Source organism: Oncorhynchus keta, chromosome 3 (assembly GCF_023373465.1).
Source record: "Oncorhynchus keta strain PuntledgeMale-10-30-2019 chromosome 3, Oket_V2, whole genome shotgun sequence".
Lineage (NCBI taxonomy): Eukaryota > Metazoa > Chordata > Actinopteri > Salmoniformes > Salmonidae > Oncorhynchus > Oncorhynchus keta.
This window is the reverse complement of record NC_068423.1, coordinates 16,902,685-16,920,953: the sequence shown is the minus strand read 5'-3', so window position 1 is coordinate 16,920,953 and position 18,269 is coordinate 16,902,685. Positions and strand designations below refer to the sequence as shown.

The 18,269-nt window shown below is 43.2% G+C and overlaps 1 protein-coding gene across 2 annotated transcripts in view; it reads right to left on the bottom strand.

Annotated features, from left to right (window-relative positions):
- Positions 1-14,890, bottom strand: part of grid1b (glutamate receptor, ionotropic, delta 1b) — a 403,887-nt gene extending 388,997 nt beyond the window's left edge. For both annotated transcript variants that reach the window (XM_052491320.1, XM_052491326.1), the window contains exons 1-2: positions 14,464-14,890; positions 11,128-11,283 (exon numbers count right to left, since the gene is read on the bottom strand). In XM_052491320.1, the coding sequence (XP_052347280.1) occupies positions 11,128-11,283; positions 14,464-14,545 (238 nt within the window). In that variant the 5' untranslated portion in view covers positions 14,546-14,890. The remainder of the gene's footprint in view (positions 1-11,127; positions 11,284-14,463) is intronic.
- Positions 14,891-18,269: the final 3,379 nt, after the last annotated feature.

Here is an 18,269-nt window from a genome sequence, read left to right as displayed (position 1 = left end):
TCCACCATTGTTCCTGTACCCAAGAAAACAAAGGTAACTGAACTAAATGACTATAGCCACGTAGCACAAACTTCTGTCACCATGAAGTGCTTTGAGAGGCTAGTTAAGGATCATATCACCTCTGTCTTACCTGGCTCCCTAGACCCACTTCAATTTGCTTTAACGCCCCAATAGATCCACAGATGATGCAATCGCCATCGCACTGCACACTACCACATCCCTTCTTGACAAGAGGAATACCTACGTTAGAATGCTGTTCATTGACTGTACCTCAGGCTTCAAAACCATGGGACCCTCTAAGCGCATCATTAAGCTTGATGCCCTGGATCTGATCCCTGCACTGTGCAAATAGGTCTTGACACTTCCTGATGGGCCACCCCCAGGTGGTGAAGGTAGGAAACAAAACCTCCACTTCGCTGATCCTCAACACATGGGCCCCACAAGGGTGTATGCTCAGCCCCCTCCTGTACTCCCTGTTCACCCATGACTGCGTGGCCATGCACGCCTCCAACTCAACCATCAAGTTTCCAGACGACACAACAGTAGTAGGTCTGATTACCAACAATGACGAGACAGCCTATATGGAGGAGGTGAGAGCCCTGGTGGAGTGATGCCAGAAAAATAAAATTTACACAATGATGGATACAAAATGAAGGAGCTGATCTTGGACTTTAGCAAACAGCAGAGGGAGCACGCCCCTATCCACATCAATGGGACCACAGTGGAGAAGGTGGAAAGCTTCAAGTTCCTCGGTGGACACATCGCTGACAATCTGAATTGGTCCACCCACACAGACAAAAGTCAAATCAAAATCAAATAAACTTTATTTGTCACATGCGCCGAATACAACAAGTGTAGACTTTACCGTGAAATGCTTATGTACAAGCCCTTAACCCAAGAAGAGTTAAGAAAATATTTACCATGTAGACTAAAATAAAAAGTAATAATTAAAAGTAACACAATAAAAATTTAAATAACAATAACGAGGCTATATACATGGGGCACCGGTACTGAGTCAGTGTGCTGGGGTACTGGTTAGTTGAGGTAATTTGTACATGTAGGTAGGGGTGAAGTGAATATGCATAGATAATAAACACTGAGTAGCAGCAGTGTACAAAAGGGAGGGGGGGTCAATGTAAATTGTCCGGTGGCCATTTGATTAATTGTTCAGCAGTCTTATGGCTTGGGGGTAGAAGCTGTTAAGGAGCCTTTTGGTCATTAGCCTTGGCACTCCAGTACCGCTTGCCGTGCAGTAGCAGAGAAAACTGTTTATAACTTGGGTGACTGGAGTCTCTTACAATTTTATGGGCTTTCCTCTGACACCGCCTACTGTAGAGGTCCTGGATGGCAGGAAGCTTAGCCACAGTGATGTACTGGGCCGTAGGCACTACACTCTGTAGCCGAGCAGTTGCCATACCAGGCGGTGATGCAACCGGTCAGGATGCTCTTGATGGTGCAGCTGTAGAACCTTTGAGGATCTGGGGACCCATGCCAAATCTTTTCAGTCTCCTAGGGGGGGAAAGGTTTTGTCTTGCCCTCTTCATGACTGTCTTGGTATGTTTGGGCCATGTGTTAGTTTGTTGGTGATGTGGACACCAAGGAACTCTCAACTCTTGACCCGCTCCCCTACAGCCCCGTCGGTGTTAATGGGGGCCTGTTCGGCCCGCCTTCCACGATCAGCTCCTTTGTCTTGCTCACATTGAGGGAGAGGTTATTGTCCTTGCACAATTCTCTGACCTCCTCCCTATAGGCCATCTCATCGATGTCGGTGATCAAGCCTACCACTGTTGTATCATCAGCAAACTTAATGATGGTGTTGGAGTCGTGTTTGGCCACGCAGTCATGGGTGAACAGGGAATACAGGAGGGGACTAACTACACACCCCTGAGGGGCCCCTGTGTTAAGGATCAGCATGGCAGACATGTTATTGCCTACTCTTATCACCTCGGGGCACACCGTCAGGAAGGCCAGGATCCAGTTGCAGAGGGAGGTGTTTAGTTCCAGAGTCCTGAGCTTGGTGATGAGCTTTGTGGGCACTATGGTGTTGAACACTGAGCTGTAGTCAATGAACAGCACTCTCACCAGGTGAGAAAGGGCAGTGTGGAGTGCGATTGAGATTGCGTCGTCTGTGGATCTGTTCGGGCAGTATGTGAATTGGAGTGGGTCTAGGGTGTCCGGGAGGATGCTGTTGATGTGAGCCATGACCAGCCTTTCAAAGCAGTTCATGGCTACCGACGTGAGTGCCATGGGGCAGCAATATTTTAGGCAGGTTATCTTCGCTTCCTTGGGCACAGGGACTATGGTGGTCTGCTTGAAACATGTAGGTATTACAGACTCGGTCAGGGAGAGGTTGAAAATGTAATTGACGACACTTGACAGTTGGTCCACGCATGCTTTGAGTACACGTCCCGGTAATCCGTCTGGCCCAGCGGCTTTGTGAATGTTGACCTGTTGAAAGGTTTTGTTCACATCGGCTACCGAGAGCGTTATCACACAGTCAACCAGAACAGCTGGTGCTCTTGTGCATGCTTCAGTGTTGCTTGCCTCGAAGCGAGCATGAAAAGCATTTAGCTCGTCTGGTAGGCTCGCAGCACTGGGCAGCTCGTGTCTGGGTTTCCCTTTGTAATCAGTAATAGTTTTCAAGCCCTGCCACATCCGACGAGCGTCAGAGCCGGTGTAATAGGATTCAATCTTAGTCCTATATTGACCCTGTGCTTGTTTGATGGTTCATCTGAAAACATGCAGGATTTCTTATAAGCGTCCGGATTAGTCCTCCGCTCCTGGAAAGCATCAGCTCTAGAATTTAGCTTGATGCAGATGTTGCCTGTAATCCATGGCTTCTGGTTGGGATATGTACATACAGTCACTGTGGGGAAGACTTCGTCGATGCACTTATTGATGAAGCCGATGACTGAGGTGTTGTACTCCTCAATGCCATTGGATGAATCCCGGAAACATATTCCAGTCTGTGCTGGCAAAACAGTTCCGTATTGAGCAAGTCACTGGTACTTCCTGCTTTAGTTTTTGCCTGTAAGCAGGAAAGGTGGTCATGGATTGTTTTTTTCTGGTTGCACATGTGACATGCTGGTAAAAATTTGGTAAAACTGATTTTTGCCTGACAGTGTGGTGCAGAACCTCCGGAGGTTGAAGAAATTTAGCTTGGCCCCTAAGACTCTCAAAAACTTTTACAGATGCACAATTGAGATCACCCTGTCGGGCTGTATCACCGGCCTTGTACAAAAACTGCACCGCCCACAACTGCAGCGCTCTCCAGAGGGGAGTACGGTTTGCCCAAAGCATCACCAAGGGTGATGCCTGCCCTCCAGGACACTGACAGCACCCGATGTCCCAGGAAGGCCAAAAATATAATCAACCACCCGAGCCACGGCCTGTTCATCCCACTATCATCCTTCCAGGTGCATCAAACCTGGGACTGAGAGACTGAAAAACTGCTTCTATGTCAAGGCCATCAGACTGTTAAATAGCCATCAACCCTGCACCTTAGAGGTTGCTGCCCTATATACAAAGACATGGAATCACTGGCCACTTTAATAATGGAACACTAGTCACTTTAATAATGTTTACATACTGCTTTACTCATCTCATATGTATATACTGTATTCTATTCTACGGTATTTAGTCAAAGCCACTCTGACATTGATCGACCTAATATTTATATATTTCTTAATTCCCTTCCTGTACTTTTAGATTTGTGTATTGTTGTGAATTGTTTGATACTACTGCCCTGTTGGAGATAGGAACACAAGCGTTTCGCTACACACGCAATAGCATTTGCTAAATATGTGTATGTGACTAATACAATTTGATTTGATTTGAATCATTTAGCAGACACTCTTATCCAGAGCGACTTACAATAGTGAATGGATACATTTTCTTACTTTTTCGCTACTGGTCCCCGGTGGGAATCAAACCCTCAACGATGGCGTTGAGCAAGCGCTATGCTCTACCAACTGAGGCCCTCTACAGTCGCCTTTGCATTTCCACACTGTGGTCCGCAGTGGCTAAGAGCAGAGCGTCGTGGGGCGGCAGGTTGGCGCCAAGGTGAAGTACACTCAATAATAGACATTTCCCCTCTTGGAGAGTGGTGGCCCATGCTCTCATAACTCCAGTTTCAATGACTAGCTGTTATCACTACAGCCAGACCTTAACCCTGCTGTGGTTTAAAACGACTCTCCTTCCACCTCGGTCACTACTAGCTACATGGTGCAGAAAGGGGAAAAAAACTCTCAAGGGAAATTGGCTCAGTTCCATTTTCAAATGTTATATGCTTTATTGGGAACCAGCTTCTTCTCTGCTTGATCCACTTCACCCTACTTGATCCACTTCACCCTACTTGATCCACTTCACCCTACTTGATCCACTTCACCCTACTTGCTTGAGAAGTTGCAAGTTAATCCTACAAGTCTGGCTCAATGCTTTAGCAGGAAGTACAATAGCACTGAATCTCTGTTCATCTCTGCTATACTAAAACATGAGAGATTGCCTACGGCTAGCAAGTGCTAGATGATGGCCTAGTCGGCAGTATCCAACAGACATGCAGTCAATGGGTGCCTATCATGTGAGCAGATCAGCACAGAAAGAGAGAGAGAGAGAGAGCAATGGAGCGAGACAGAAGTTAAGCGACTGAACAAAGCGTGCCGTGGGCAGGCACATCAGTGGGACAGAGGATGGTAATTTGTCTGCAAAGGACCGAGCAGCAGGAGCCATCACTCACACCGGAGCTCTCCATCATTAGATTCCCAGGTGTCTGAAGGTTATTTTATCAGGTAACGGAGAAACACACACACAACTGTCCTCACGCAACAGGCCTCCGCAGCGAGCCCAAGCAGCTTGAAAGGCCGCCTGACCGCATTTGAATCAGTGTTTGCATCAGAATGCCGGGATATGAGCAGTAAAGTCCACAAATTAATTATCCCGGATGGCTCCGTTTAAAGCACGGTGCGCAGCTAATGGATGAACTCTCAGAGGCACCCACGGGCAGTATATCTTGCAGAGGCAGAATTGGGCTTGTACTTTTGGATGTTTGTCCCCACTCCAGCTATGCATCTCCTTTCTAAATTGCACCAGTCCAGGAGAAAAAGTCTGGGCGGCACCATGATTAATTCTGTCCAATTGTTTCCTCTGTCATAAAATGGGCGTCTTTCACGCATTGCCAGCCAGCACTGACTGATGCGGGTTCAGGGTTGGAGCTGGCTGACATGACGGATTCTCAGAGCTCACTGTAGAAACACAACAGAGAGGAAGAGAGGGAGGGAGAGGGAGGAGGAGAGAGGGAGATCAATCTCATCACTTTGTGATCCCAGTGTAACACTATCTCTGGTCCCATTGGAGAAGTTGCACATCGAAGTCGCGAGTCTCTCTACCTTCACGGTGAAAATAAGAGCAGGCTTAAGACTTCTGTTTTGTATCCTTATCAGTCGTATCGATTGTATTGTACATATCCATTGAACTCCAACTGAATAGGTCACTTCCAGGAGACACTGATGAATGTTCTTCATAAACACTCATCTCATCTGCATGGCCACCAAAAAGGGCATATCAATTAAACGCTTAAAGCCTGGAGAGAAAAGCTTTTTCTGTTTTGTTCTCTAGTGAGATGAATATGCATGTGGTAAATAATGGAACCCAACCAGTGAATGCTGCTCCGACAATGAGGAGAAATGTCTCCGTGAACTATAACAATAATTCGTTCAGCGGAGGATGCCACGGGTAAAATGATTGTTTTAACACTCAAGCAGCGGTAATGGAGCTGCTGGTCATGATGAAGAAAACGTCATTAGCCTAATTTGTTTGAATTTAAAAATCCATTAAAAATGTGTACAGCGAGAAACAAAAAGTTGAGCAAGTAACGACAATAACGACACTTCAGCATCAGAGTCAATAAAAATATCGAACCATTATAAAGCTCGTTGAGATTTCTATTATGAACAGCGCTATATAAGTTCAATAAGTTATTATTATTATGATCATACAAATTGTTCTGTGGTTGGGGATGCTGAGTGTGAGGTTCTAATTCCAATTATTTTTGACCAAACATTTCATAGGTCATGAGAAATGTAATTAGACAAACTTTCAGAAGTCATTTTTGATGCTTATAAACAATAGTTTTATATAGAATCAAATCAAAGGCTTGCGGTAAAATAATTGCATGTTCCAAGGATGAAAAACAACTCCTCCCTAAATACACAATCACCATTATTAATGAGCTGCCACTGTCATAAGAAACACTAATGCTTTGTCTTGTATGTGATGTGTTTTCAAACAACCTAAATCAACTTTACTGCAATGAACAACTGTGTGTGTGCGTGCAAGTCGGCACATGCATATGTCATGTATCTCTGCTCTTTTATGAAATGTCTTCATTGGTGTTGTGAATTATTCTGTATCCATGGGCAACGGGAGGGGTATGGTAACACATGCTTTCCTTGTCCTCAAGTAACACAATACGGACATCATTAGGGATGAAACACTGCCTAACAGTTACCATGAACAACAAAACATAGGACTATGTGTGCCTCCAGTATCTTCGCTTGCATTGGTTATTCACTCCTACAAAACTCCACCAATCATGTTTCTCTAAAATGTTCAATTAAACACAGGGAAACAGCACTGGGTAGAGGGTTTCTTATTAATCTCCTTTCGTATGGGAACAAAACGTAATGGGCACAGGCAGGGGCGTCATACACCTATTATTTTAGAGGGGTCACGAAGTACGTGTGGATGGGGGGGATTTAGCACTTTTCAAACACTTTTCAAACACCTGAAACAGATTTTGTCCTGTAATCAGGAGCTATAATCATTATGCCTAATTCTAAATAAAATAAATTATATGTACAGTACATAATTGTCATTTTAATGAGGGTGTCATCTCTATATAGTACATTAACATGCCTGGGATATTACATCCACATTCCAACACAGTTAATGAGATCATGACACACATCATCATCACTGCAGGCACATATCATGGCGTCATAATTAAAGCACACATATTCATTGTGGTGCCAGATTATGTTCAAACCAAGTGTTTTTCTGCATATATAAGCATGCCTCTGTATCTTCCAGACTGGTGTTTCTATTTTTAAAGCATCTAAATATCTTTCTTTGCGTCTCTGTGAGCTAAAATCTAGGTAAAAGATTGAAAGGAATTATAGTGTTATTCAGTTCATTTATGAATTGCTTGTTTTTGTAAAGTCTAGCAACCTTGCCAGCAGGCATGCCAGCTAAGACAGACAAACTTGATTGACAGCCTGATATGGCTAGGAAGCTAGTTATGAGGTTGGAAGATCTAGCTGGCTAGCTAAAGCCAACTTCATAAAATGTATTGGTGGCTAGTATTACAGAGAAACAACAAAACATTTTGTTTTCATTTATTCCTCAAGAAGGAATCAATAGGCTACATAGCTTAACCAAATGTACAAACATACTTCCTGTGTGTCCTGCCCATCACTGGCAGCTAAATCAAATCAAGCATTATGTGTGTCACTCTACACTCTCTCTTTGCCTGGTCCAGTCAATGTGCCCCCTCCGTAAAATACTGCTGGTGGTAGATTTTTCTACAGTTAATATAAGGAAATCTGTCAATTGAAATAAATTCATTAGGCCCTAATCTATGGATTTCACATGACTGGTAATACAGATATGCATCTGTTGGTCACAGATAACTTTAAAAAAAAGGTAGGGGCATGGATCAGAAAAGCAGTCAGTATCTGGTGTGACCACAATTTGCCTCTTGCAGCGCGACACATCCCCTTCACATAGAGTTGAACAGGCTGTTGATTGTGGCCAGGGGAATGTTGTCCCACTACTCTTAATGGCTGTGTGAAGTTGCTGGATATTGGCGGGAACTGTAACACGCTGTCGTACACATGAATCCAGGGCATACCAAACATGCTCAATAGGTGACATGTCTGGTGAGTATGCAGGCCATGGAAGAACTGGAACATTTTCAGCTTCCAGGAATTGTGTACAGATCCTTGCATTATTGGGCCATGCATTATCATGCTGAAACATGAGGTGATGGCAGCGGATAAATGGCACGACAATGGGACTCAGAATCTCGTTATGGTATCTCATTTATCGGTAGCCATCGATAAAATGCAATTGGGTTCATTGTTCATAGCTTATGCCTGCCCATTCCATAACCCCAAGAACGTTGACATCAGCAAACCGCTCGCCCACATGACACATACAAACTGTCTACAGTTGAAATCGGGATTCATCGATGAAGAGCACCCTTCTCCAGCATGCCAGTGGCCATTGAGGGTGAGCATTTGTCCACTGAAGTCGGTTACAACGCCGAACTCCAGTTAGGTCAAGACTCTGGTGAGGACGACGTGCACCTTCTCCAAGATGTTTCTGACAGTTTGTGCAGAAACTCTTCAGCTGTGAAAACACACAGGTTCATCAGCTGTTCAGGTGGCTCATCTCAGACCATCCCGCAGGTGAAGAAGCCAGATGTGGAGGTCCTAGGCTGGCATGGTTACACGTTATCAGCGGTTTTGAGACCTGTTCGACATACTGCCAAATTCTCTAAAATGACGTTGGAGGCAGCTTATGGTAGAGAAATGAACATTGAATTATCTGGCAATAGCTCTGGTGGACATTCATGCAGTCAATATGCCAATTGCACATTCCATCAAAACTTGAAACATCTTTGGCATTGTGCTGTGTGACAAAACTGCACATTTTAGAGTAGCTTTTTGTTGTCCCCAGCACAAGGAATGATCATGCTGTTTAATCACCTTATTTATATACACACCTGTCAGGTGGAAGGATTATCTTGGCAAAGGAAAAATACTCAGTAACAGCGATGTAACAAATTTGTGAACAACATTAAAGAGAAATAAGCTTTTTGTGCGTATGCATGTTGAACATGTCTGGGATCTTTTATTTCAGCTCAGGAATCATGGGACCAACAATTGACATGTTGCGTTTATATTTTTGTTTAGTATATTTTCGATAAAACGTGGATTTGAAAAAAAAATCTGTTTAGTAATTAGTTGAACATCTGAAAAACCAGGACAAATCTGAGGGGGCACGTGCCCTTGTGCTCCCTATGGGCATGACGCCTCTGGTGGAGCTAAGCAACAGAGCGTTGTGTTCTAAGTTAGCCAGGGATCTCTCTCCTCCCTCTCCGCAAGACAGGCATCAGATCAGCAGCTCCATGGCCCCCTGGGCGTCTTTTGTTTCTATTGCTCTCTGAGAGCGGATCGGTGTGAATCCCTCCCTCATTACCCATAATCCTCCAAAGAGGGCTGACTATCTGGCGTGGAGGAAAAGGTCAACGGTGAGTGGGACGTCATCGAGCCGCTCCCTGGCTGTGCCATATTGATCTCCTCTGTCCCTTTGACATTAATTGAAAAAGCCCAGGGACTCAACTGTGACCAATTAACGGGCTGCCTCCAAAGTGAATGGGAAAAATATGCCATTGTTAGTGTACTCGTGTGCAAAGGCCACGTATACTTACATGCAGTTAGCATAGATTTGCTGAAATAGATGTATGAAAATAATGAGCAGCATGTCCTTTGCTGCTATTGAACTCCTCTGGAAGGTCACGGAGGGATCACTGACTGAGTTTCGACTTCAATTCAACATCAACGGCTGCCAAAACAAGATAAGTGTGCATGCACTGTATACGACCTGCACAGACCTCTGGCGAGTAATGATGACATGGTTTACAAGTCATTCTAGAATATCAGAGAACATCCTTGTACTCAGAAACGTCTGGTGGTCTACGCTTTGAACGTAGCCCAAGGCAAAGGTCAAACATGCTGATTGTGCTAATTCACAGGGGCATACTGACCCATTGCTCAACTCTCAGGGGTGGGTGTTAAAGATGCACTATCAAACTTTTGTATAATTTCAACCATTAGTTTTGAAAGTGGTGCTCACGAGCCAAAAGTGGTCCTCGTTTTTTTGTGCCCTGTGTCATCCATTTGGCATGATATGTGATGTCCTGCATTTATTTTGCACCTCGTATGATATGTTAGTAATCCAATTCGTGCTATATATAGGCAAGGTAGACTATCATTGTGAATAAGAATGTATTCTTAACTGACTTGCCTGGTTAAATAAAGGTTAAATAAAATTAAAAATTAAAAAATATATGTTTGTGCTTAAGATCCTGGAGTGTATCTTTAACTGTAGCTTGGTTGACACAAATGAGCGTGTGAATACACTGTGGATACAGCGTTTAAGTGTGATAGAGCAATGACACATCTCCCTTGTAACACTCCCCTGTCTGTCTGTTCAAAGGTCATAGCTTCTTCAACCCAGAAACAGATTTACAGGGCCATTTCAGTGTTATGGGTGTTACATTTGAATGCAAAATCACAATTTAAATGTCTCAGAATGGACAAACGAAATTGAAATGATTCCTATGATTGTGTGTTGTGCCCCCTTAGGAGTTCTAAATATTGGCATGTTGGAGATATGAAGCAAATTCGAGGGATTAAGGATATTACATGAAATGGCCCCTGTTTCTTGGAGTGACTGAACATATTAGCTAAAGCCTGTGAGTTTGTAAGTCTTAGGGTCAAAAGAAGGATAGGCTTTTCGAAGGCAATGCTTGGCTGAACAAAACAAGGACTATTTTTGAAAATACTGTAATTTCCATCACTACTAAAGAGGAAAAACGACTACTACAGATGGTACACCTTCCATTATGGATATTACAGTCTGATACAGCAACAACAACAAAAAAACTATCTAAATCATCATCATGATCATCACCCATACAACAGTAAGACAAGCAAATGAGGCAACCCTTCTTGAAAGCAGAACGTCTATAGGGGTGTCTGCGTACTGGATGGCAATTATGTAGAAAATTGCTATTGAGTCCTGCTCGACTCAATACTTCCACCTAGCTTTCTATCCACAGAAGACACTGCTGCTGGACTAGTTTGGGGAGCCTTGGTTTAAAAGAGCATCAAAGAGGAACAGATATTCCCCTTAAAATGACCCTATTCCCATCTTAGAAATATGACTAACTAGCCTACCAACGGCACTAGAGGTAGGTTATGATACTATAAAGTACTAACCAAATATGGCGAGAGAGAAAAGGGAAAACAATGTATTAAAACAATTCAATGGCATCCCACTTACCTTCCTGGACCGCCTGGAAAGGGTTGTTAACCTCGACAAGTTTTATGGAATGTGTGATTTTCTCGCTCTGCAAAATGTCGTCGTTGAGACTGAGGTCTGAGATCGCCAGCTGGAAAACCTCGTCATCCCTCACTGCGTTCTCCTCGAATATGGCACCTGTTGAAAATATGACATTTTCAACATTGCAATATGTGTAGACGTCCGTTTTCGAAGACTACTGAGGCAGTTGCATTTCAGTTTCAGAGAAATCTCGTTCGCCTGACACTTCTGCCTATGCGTAGCCTAATTAGCCTGGGGCTGGGGACGAGGTTAGTTTCAGAGAAACGATTGAAAAGGTCGAATTTGTAAAAGAAAGGAGTGATGTGATATGACATGACATGTTAAATCGCCTTCTCCTGATTTAGGTTTTCAGTGAAGCTTAATTAGCATTATAATGAAATGTTGGCGGATGTACATACACATAGATCATTGAATGGGTGGATGCCAGATCAAGACTTTTCACTTTCCCTGCCGGTCAATGGTGGTTACCGATCCCCAAATTTCAGCACCATGGAGAGCAAGAATGTTGTACCATGTATTCGACCTATATAAACAAACTATCAGCCCCAGCTCCTTTTAGAATATGTACATTAACGAAATACTGTGTATTGGACCAGATTACCAAAATCTAATCCTTGTTTTTACCATTGTAAAAAGCTGGCCCTGTATCAGTAGTTAGTGGCAATTTCTGCCCACTCATCATCGGCTTCAGTTAGATATGGGCCGGGATCCACAATATAACTTCGCCCATGCTAGACCTACTACACTATGACATCCGTTAAGGTTTCACATTATGACCTGGAATTGTTTGTTGATACATTATCAGTCATTTGAAGTTCATTATTGAAAACAGCTTTCAGATGCTATACGATAAAGTAGATTAGGATGTATCGTATTTTGCAGGTGTGCAGGTGTTTTGAGCGAATAGCCTGCTTGATGGTTAACTGGTGTGTTCATCTTATTTAGCGGGGGATGAGAATGTCGCATCTGCCCATTCTGTTTGCCATTGAGAACCGATTGGATTCCCGGTGTTCGAGCCCGCCTTCCAATGCAGGGCTAGATAATCACCCCGTAAATCCCTCACGTCAGGTGTCCAATTTATGAGACAGACCTATTCCTCTCCTGCTTATGAAACACACTCCTCTTTTAGCTACAATGATAACTTAAGAGGAGAAGAAGAACGAATATGAGAGTAAAAGTATATGGTGATAAAGAGGGGGGGAAAACTTGGTTATTGCCCGTCGTTCACAACTGACTGTCTCTATTGGTAGCATTTTACGCACAATAACAATAACCCTAAACTGTCTGATATCTGTAGGATAGCCATATGCATTTCACATGAATAGCCTATATACAAAGCTAGGAGGAGTAGCCCCCCCCCCCCAAAAAATGACCGGAATGAAACTGCCACATTCGATAGTGGGCAGTCTTTTGATTGCCAAGTTCGACCCGTCTTTTATTGAGGGCTATCCAAGACTTTTTGCGCAGAAGCAGACTGGGCACGGAGACGGGCTATGGAGAAGGACTATTTGAATCTCATGCCTCATGCGTCAAGCATTCTAAATGAGCATCCGTGGTGTTCGAACGTAATGGTGTACCACTCTTCAACTACCCTCGTTAAGACAATATTTAACAGGAAGTTAATCAGAAAAATAATGAATTGTTTTAACCATGTTCATGTTAAGATTAGCGTAGCCTCGGCTACTCAAGGGTAGGCTAAAGCTTGAAATAGCACGCTCGATAGGTTACTTACTGGCTTTGCACTGCAAGCTTTTCCTGTCAAGATCCCCGATACATTGGATTCCAACAGAACAAAATGTGCCAAAAACGCATCACAACCTCAACTGACATTAAATGAACGTTTTGAAAACATTAGAGTAGCCAAATCCAGGTAAAAGCCCTGGTTTCGGGGTAGAGAGGTTGGTGGGGATGACAAAAGTGCAATGGCTACAATACAACTATTCCAATTTGCTTTAGACCGGCTTTGTTAGCTATATGCGGTTGTTATTTATATCTGGGTTAGGCAGACAAAAGTGCAAATGCCATCGATGATAATGTATCCAATACGTGTTTAATTATAAACCCCCGCAATGCTGCCTCTGAAGCTTGATAGTGTCCAAGACAAATAACCTACATGCCTAAGTACTGCAGAATTCTCAAATGTCAAATGCTTCAACTGTTGTCGTGCTTGATGGCTTTATTTCAAGCAATCAACTGGTATGCAAAGGTTTTAATGGGCAATTTAAAAATCTGATGTTCCACTGCTAAGGTGTGTATACGTGCGTGCGTGCGTGCATGTGTGTGTGTGTGTGTTGTGTGTGTGTTTGTGTGTGTGTGTGTGTGTGTGTGTGTGTGTGTGTGTGTGTGTGTGTGTGTGTGTGTGTGTGTGTGTGTGTGTGTGTGTGTGTGTGTGTGTTTGTGTGTGTATTGGTCAAACAAATGGCATTAAACAAATGCTAGTGGCATTACTCAGAAATACAACAATCCAGTCATTCATATTGACCCCTCCCTTCCCCCCACCATCTTCTCCTCTACTGCCGATGTTAGTTGTTTCGGTTTAAAAAAAAATGTATTCAAGATAGATAAAATACATTGGACAAATCTGAAGTCTTACCCACCCAAATTCACCAAACAGGTTACACTGGAATCTATTCTACGGTTGGTTTAGTATTTGTCCCTTTGTCATCTATTTCCTTCACAGGCTTGTATTAACATTTCGCTCACGTTCAATTCAAAGTTCAAGCTATAGATGGGGACCGGGAGGAGAAGGGATAGACAATCCTTTAAAAACCCACGTTGTGTTAGTTCGTCTGATCTAAGCAAATTAGTTAGGTTTTTGTCGTGTGAATAACAATATATTTGTAATATTGTCTTTATTCTCATGATTTATAAAAATACACATTAGCGGTGCACTTTTCTAGGGACTTTCAATCAAGCGTTTGCAAAGCCATTCATATGATATTCTGTATAATAGGCAAGGTAAACTGACAAATTGATCTGACAATGACTGCATGGTTTAGAATTCAAGTTAAGATATTGTAACATTTTCCCAGCTCCACTTATGACTACGCTACTGACCAGAACTACAGATCAAGCGTATAAGATCTTTAGTTCAAACTCGCTCTTCATACAGGCTACTAACACATTCAAGATGCATATCTGTCACCCTTATGCCTTCCTAAATGTGTCTTTCATTTCAACAACAAAAGACTGCACTGTTTTATTCGAAGCCCCGAAGGGGTTTATATCACACGTCCGCGCTTTCATCCCTTTCATCCCCCTGCACAAGCTCCTTACCGATGTGAATGATAGAGTCCGCGCTTGCCACTGAATTGCATTGCAATATCCAAAAGGAAATACATATTATCAGCACTTCCATCTCCGGTTTTGGCTAAAGCAGCTCATCCACGGCCCCTCGTGTGTCAGACCAATCCAAAATAAGCAGCAGTGCGTAAACCAGTTGTTCAGATTGCGACTGAATGAAAGCCGAAGAGAAAACTATAAGGAGGGAGGAAAAATGTCCAGGGTTTCCGGGGTATGGAGAATACGTTAGTGGGAAAGGGAGGTGGCGGTTGGGCAGAAAGGCTTTTCGGTAAGTAAGGCTGAGAATCCGGCGCGCTCTCTGTGGCTCTCGCTCTATCCAGCGAGAGTCTGAAACATAACAATCTGCAAACTGCAGAGGAGGGACCCCCCCACAGACACACACACATACACACACACACACACGCACGCGCGCTGTCTCTCGCTAGCTCACTCTCGATTTTCCCGACCCACGTGACTGCAGAGACTCTCTATCTACACGGCTAAGCTGTCCGGAGAAGGCAGGGAGAGATGGAATCCGAGCAAGCCGGAGACGGGGACGGCGATGAAGACATGCCCTTGAGGCTCCGTCTATCGGCGAATGTACATTACCATGGAAGGTCGGGAACCTGGAAAACCAAAGAATAGCCTACATTAAAAGCACATGGATGGCGCGAAAAGCAGACTTGCATTGCAGTGTAAGTAATCGCACCGGGAGCATAACTTCCAATTTATCGTTTACTGTCATAGAAGATTTTATTTTCAAATGACAAATAGATTGGTGCATGGTAGCCTGTAGCTACGGGGATGCCACACGCAGCATACTGCGCTGAGGGGTATGTGTATGTGTGTGCGTAAAACCTTTCCACAGCTACAGGTTTGTATAGGGGACCATTTGAAGCGTTGAAAAAATTCACTTGTGAAAATTAACTAAATGGCATGAATCGGAAAGAACAGATGTGGCTTGGACAGTGTCTGCTAAGCGTGCCTGCCCGGAGAGAACGCGTGAGCGCACATACCGCTACTGCAATGTAGTTTGGACGCAGAGGATACACGGGTGGGTATAGAGCACATCTGTCATGGTTTGATACAGGAGCTCATCTAGATCTGTTAGCCCACTGTCTTTGGAAGTTTTGTTTAAAAAAAACATGTATTATATTCTAACCATTGATTACAGTGTCTATTCCACTGACCGCGGTGACAGTGTGGTAAAGCCTTCATTTCCATATCGACTGTATTTGGAGACGTGCATTATCATAGTAATTCTGTTTATATTAACGCCTGACAAACTGTACACAACTGTTCTTGCATGCCAGTGCAATGACATGTCGAACCTGTCATAAGTTATGGAGAGATTGTACACATGGACATGGAGCCAAGTGACATCATTGTGTTATTCTATTTTCTGACCTACGAGGTTCATACTACAGGTTGATCATGTAGATGGCCGAAGAAGGAAGATCACACCCTGAAACTCCAAAAACGAAAGAACCTTCTGTTTTTTCCCCCGCCATGACAATGGTCAATTTCAGAGAAGATTTCTTCATGTAAGAAATGGAACAGTAATATTCTTAATCTTACAATTAAAGGATATTTCTTGCGAATGAATGAGAGACGGAAATGTCCCTTAATTGTTTGTCTAAGTCTATTTTTCTCACGGAGAGATTTCAGCACCATGGACAGCTCCGGACTCTACTCATCGCTTTATGATGGATGACTCAATGTCAGATCACATTCGTGCCTCTCTTACAGAGCTGCACATACGGAAGGCTATAATAATAATACCTCTTGTAAGCCCATACAGTGTATGAATATGCATACATTTTTCTAGACATTTTAAGGGAATTCTGGCTTCTATACTTTTCCTATATAATTTGCATATATATTTTAGGTAAAAAAGGCTATTCAATATGCAAACATAATTGATGCCTTATAGCCGGATTGGGCCAGAGGCACTGAGTTGCGAGCCACATGCAGTGAATTGGGATTTTATATCGGTTGACGTTCACGGTAGGGAAAGCGCGCCCACAGCTAGACTCTGGTAACAAGTGGTTGCTGCAGCTCGATCTTTTAGCCTCTCCCAAGATGGAAAAGGAGCAGGGTCGAGAGAAAACAGGGATTTTCTAATAAATGGCATGAGACTGATAGAGAACCGACTCCTAGCCTGTAGACAGTTTAAAATAAATGTTGAACTAAACCACAGAATAAGAAAATAACTGAATTACATACAGTACAGCATTTGTCAAGCATTCCACCAGCGTAGACCAAGTCAAATCCAAGGACACAAAACATATAGGCTACCATGCTACAATATATTTTGTAGACAGTTTAATGTACTGTCTCCAGTAAGCATTTTAAAGGGCCGGCTCTAGGCGTAAGAGACATAAACCGATGCTTAGGGGCCTGTCCGCTAGGGGGCCTAAACCCCCCAAAATATATACATTATTTTTTAACTCAATCAGGGTCTCAACTTACTGTTGAGAGTGAGAAGTCAGTCTAACTAATTATGTAAACTTGTAGTAGTCATGGCCGAAAACCGACCAGGCGCGCAGGGCACGTGCCCAGGGATCCTGATCTCCACGGTAACAATTAAAGAAAACTCCAGCTGTCAATCCACTAGCCTCAATGAGGTTGCAAATTGCCCAGCTGTGAAGTCCCATATGTGCAAACAAACAAATTACATTTCCTTACACATTGTCACGAACTGTCAATATTTCCGATGCCATGAAGCAATGAAACATAGTAATGATCCATTCTCGCCGCACATTAAAGCATTGATCGATAAGGGTGCAATTATACTGTCCTATGAACAGGAATCATTGCCGCTAACAGTGGCCCATGTTGGGGTGCGATGAGACGGTAAGAAGTGGAGAAGCTAATGCTGTTATATGGCGATGGCACTCTTCTGCTGGTGGTCCTAGACCAAGTCAAGCCAGTCATTGGAGTGAATTGGGCCTGCAAGCCCATGCTGTTCTGTAATTCTGGATGGAGTTTGGGTTTGTTTGACTAATATATAGGCCATCTTTTCACCAGTTCGACACACTTATATATAGAGTGGGCAAATCATTAAAAGTGCCTGCTCATCCATGACATGGACTGACCAGGTGAATCCAAGAGAAATCTATGATCCCTTATTGATGTCACTTGTAAAAATCCATTTCAATCAGTGTAGATGAAGGGGAGGTGACAGGTTAAAGAAGGGTTCTTAAGCCTAGAGACAATTGAGACATGGATTTTGTACATTTTCCATTCAGAGGGGGAATGGGAAAGACAAAAGTTTGAACTGCCTTTGAACGGGGCACGGTAGTAGGTGCCATGCCCCCCAGTTTGTGTCAAGAACTGCAACACTTCTGGATTTTTCAACTCAATATTAGTACGGTGTTCTTAATGTTTTGTGCACTCGGTTTATATGAAATATGGGAAGAATCAAAAGGTACGAGGCAGTGGAGTAAAGTACTTAAGTAAAAAAAACTTGAAAGTACTACTGAAGTCGTTTTTGGGGCTATGTGTACTTTCCTTTATTATTTATATTTTTGACAACTTTTACTTCAGTACATTCCTAAAGAGAATTACTCCATACATTTTCCCTGACATTCAAATGTACTTGTTACATTTTGAAAGCTTAGTAGGACAAGAACATTTTCTAATTCACACACTTATCAAGAGAACACATGGTCATCCCTACTGCCTCTGATCTGGCTGGCTCACTAAACACATGCTTCATTTGTAAATTATGTCTGAGTGTTGGAGTGTGCCCCTGGCTATCTGTAAATAAATAAAAATAGAAAATGTGTCCGTCTGCT